Genomic DNA, 3,489 nt, shown 5'->3' on the forward strand with positions numbered 1-3,489 from the left:
TTCTCAAATTTGCAAATATTTTAAAAACAAAAATATTTTTTGAACATTAAATTTGAACAGGCAAACATTTTTATAAACATGTTTTTTTAAACTGGGAGGTACTATAGCTAAATTGTTTTAATCTATACCTATATTAATAAAACTTGGCGAGTTTTTTAAATATGCCCACATGATGCTTTGTTTTACTTCACTTTACTAAACTAGGGATATGGAAGGAATCTTTTTCTCTGACGCATCTTCACGTACAACCAGTCTCACTCGGCCCAGTGACTCCCGTCAAAATGCATGAAGTCCAACCAAGGTTTCATGCATGGCCTATAAGACACAAACTACTCAATTTACATGATGACACAGACATATATTGTGTGCAGTGCTTTTCCCTATTATATTAGCCAGATGATAAAAAAACTGCGTTCAACACTCTTGATCTTCGTCGGACACGAAGGCGGCTCAACAATCCAGCTATTGGACCTTGCCAACCTTGGTTAGTGACAACTGGTGCTGCGACCACCGGTGACGAGGACGGCAAAGACGACAAGCGGAAACATGTGTCTGGTGTTATATTGAAATGGAGGAGTGGACCTGAGGATGAGGTATTAGTCATGTTTATTATGTTATGGGCATGAGGGTGAGGTCTTTAGCCATGCTTAGTGGGTAAGATGTGTGAGGGCTGTTTTCTCCCGTTGCAACGCACGGGCATGTTTCCTAGTATCACAAACACCTCAAGTGACAAAAATGAATATACTAAAGACCCAAACAAGAAATAAAATTTGCACGATTGTCCCTAGAGTCTTTCCAGCTTCATCTTTCTTCATCAACCTCTTTTGTCGAGAATAAATTTCAATCTATTCATCAACTGTCAAGGTAGTATAGAGAATTTCTTCTAGGTCCGTAGACCACCTAGCGACGACTACTAGCATTGGAGTGAGCCAAAGACTCCCTCATCGGAGTCGGGCAAGTCGTCGTGCTAAGGCCCCATAGGACCTGCGCGTCAGAACAGCAACCGCCGCCGATGAAGAGAAGCGTAGACCGGAAGGATTCAACCTGTAAACACACGAACACAGACGAACGAAGACAAGATCCACATGGATCCACCGAAGACAAACGCCGATCGAATCCCGTGAAAATCCGCTGGAGAAAAACCTTCACACGCCCTCTGACGATGCTAGAAACACCACCGTGACAGGGACAGGTCGCGGAGAACCTTATTCCATCTTCAAAGAGCCGCCGCTGCCTTGCCTCTCTGAGCAGGACACGAACCTTAACAAAACTCAAAAGAGCATGAAAAACTGAAGTCCTCCCGCCAGCAAAGGCCGGGGTCCACCACGCATCCATGGCCCTAAGACCACAGGGGACAAGGTAAACCGGTGGCGGCATCGGCGAGAGGCACGGGAAACCCTAGCCAAAGGGCCCTCTTTCTTTTCGTGGAAGAAAAAAAGTCTTTGATGGCAGACTCTTGAGCTTCATCTGCAATATCAGGAGCATTCAAACGATCATCCTTGATCATGTACTCCACATAAGCACATTCTTTCTAAAATTGAACTCTCACAAATGAATGTAGGGAGGTGAGGCCAGCGTGTAGAGCATAAGGGCATCTCCAATATGGGCCCCTAAACCGCCTGCACCCGTCTGGACCAAGCGGTTTGGACGTGATTCGCCATCCAATAACTACTCTGATTACATCAAAGAATGCAGGCTTCTTTGAACGACGGAAGACGGTTTAGGTCCACTATGCCATGGTCTCCGCTACCCTCTTGAACCTGCGTATCACACGTTTTTTTCTAGATACATGCAACCAAGCGAGAGATACTTTTCTTTTTCTAGAGGGCTAAAACTGAAACTGCGAGGAATTAGAAGAAATGCATCTTACATTTTAAAATTTCATTAAAAAAATCCACCTTATATAAAGGAATTGAGGGAGTAATAATCTTCCTAACGAACATTTGGTCCCACTTGAAGTCTAGAACACTTGGTCGCAATTATCTTTTCATGGCGCGTGTTCTACTTCAGAAATGTAAAACCCAACGTGTGATATATATCTTTTTTTCCCTAGCATAAACAATTTACTTGCCTCTAATCAACGAACCTAAATTGTCTAGGATTATGTGACTTGGTCACTGTGCCGAAAATACACCTAGGGAGGGAGGGGAATAGATTAAGACATATTTTGCCCGCCATAGAGAAAAAGAAGAATATTGGACTTGTTTATGGGAGGCAATCTGAACATAGATACGTATGCTGTATGCACTGTTCCATGAGTTGCAGGATCTGATCTTCCCTCTATTTCCTCTTTGAGCTATGAACCAATCGGTATTACTAACGGGGGAGAGACAAATCTATACGTTTGGTTACTCCGATCGTCGCACGTATAAAGTGTTCCATATATATATAAGCGCACACACCCGGGACATCAGATCATCAGATTCACCAAAGAAAACAAACCTAGCTAGGGCCAGACAAGATGGCACGCGGGTTCACCGGCTCCGACGCCCTGACGGCGCTCACCCACCGCCTCGCCGACCAGTTGTCGGTCACCAGGGAAACCCCCAGCAACGTCGCCTTCTCGCCGCTCTCTATCTACTCGGCCCTATCCCTGGTGGCCGCCGGGGCCCGGGGCAGCACCCTGGACGAGCTCCTCGCCGTCCTCGGCGCGAGCTCCCGCGACGAACTCGCCGCGAACGGCCGCTTCGTGGCGGAGCACGCGCTCGCCGACCGCTCGCCATCAGGTGGGCCACGCGTCGTGTTCGCCTCCGGCGTGTGGCACGACGCGGGGCGGCCGCTGGAGCCGGCCTACAGGGAGGCCGTCGCCGCGTCCTACTTGGCCGAGATACGCGCCGTCGACTTCCGCAACAAGGTCAGTGTCTATGTCGTCAGGCACATATATATATATATATATATATATATATATATATATATATATATATATATATATATATATATATATATATACACGGCTGCGCTATAGTGAGCGTGCGCGCATTTTGAGTTAATCTACGCGCCGGCCGCTGCTCCTAATCACGCGCACGCGGGTGCGCGGGGCACGCGGGTCGCTCAGAAGGCCAAATTTTGAGGGTAACTGTATATGCAAAATAAAGTAACACGCTTTATTTCTGTTACCATGTGTTTCTCCGCTACGCAGGCTGCTGCTACTAATCACAGGCGGGTGCGCCGGTCGATGAGAAGGCAGATTTGGTGGGTAACGGCATGTGCAAAATAAAGTAACATGTTTAGTTATATTACCATGTGTTGCTCCGCTACGCGAGATCTTGCGTCAGTATTCATTGCCCGTAATAAAATAAGTATAGATGGTAATGGACCTATGTTTTTTACCGGCTCTAAGACATCATGATTTCATTTGTAAACATTGCCAGTAATAGATTAAGTGTAGATAGTAATGGACCTAGGTTTTTACCGGCGGCTCTAAGCCATCATGATTTCATTCCTAAACATTGTCAGTAATAGATTAAGTGTAGATAGTAATGGACCTAG

At 46.2% G+C, this 3,489-nt stretch overlaps 1 protein-coding gene across 1 annotated transcript in view; it reads left to right on the forward strand.

Annotated features, from left to right (window-relative positions):
• Positions 1-2,461: 2,461 nt before the first annotated feature.
• The window catches only part of LOC119309864 (serpin-Z2A-like), a 20,442-nt gene continuing 19,414 nt past the window's right edge, over positions 2,462-3,489 (forward strand). Inside the window, exon 1 of the mRNA XM_037585766.1 lies at positions 2,462-2,854. Coding sequence (XP_037441663.1) covers positions 2,462-2,854 — 393 coding nt within the window. The remainder of the gene's footprint in view (positions 2,855-3,489) is intronic.

This window comes from Triticum dicoccoides, chromosome 5B (assembly GCF_002162155.2).
Source record: "Triticum dicoccoides isolate Atlit2015 ecotype Zavitan chromosome 5B, WEW_v2.0, whole genome shotgun sequence".
Taxonomy (NCBI): Eukaryota; Viridiplantae; Streptophyta; class Magnoliopsida; order Poales; family Poaceae; genus Triticum; species Triticum dicoccoides.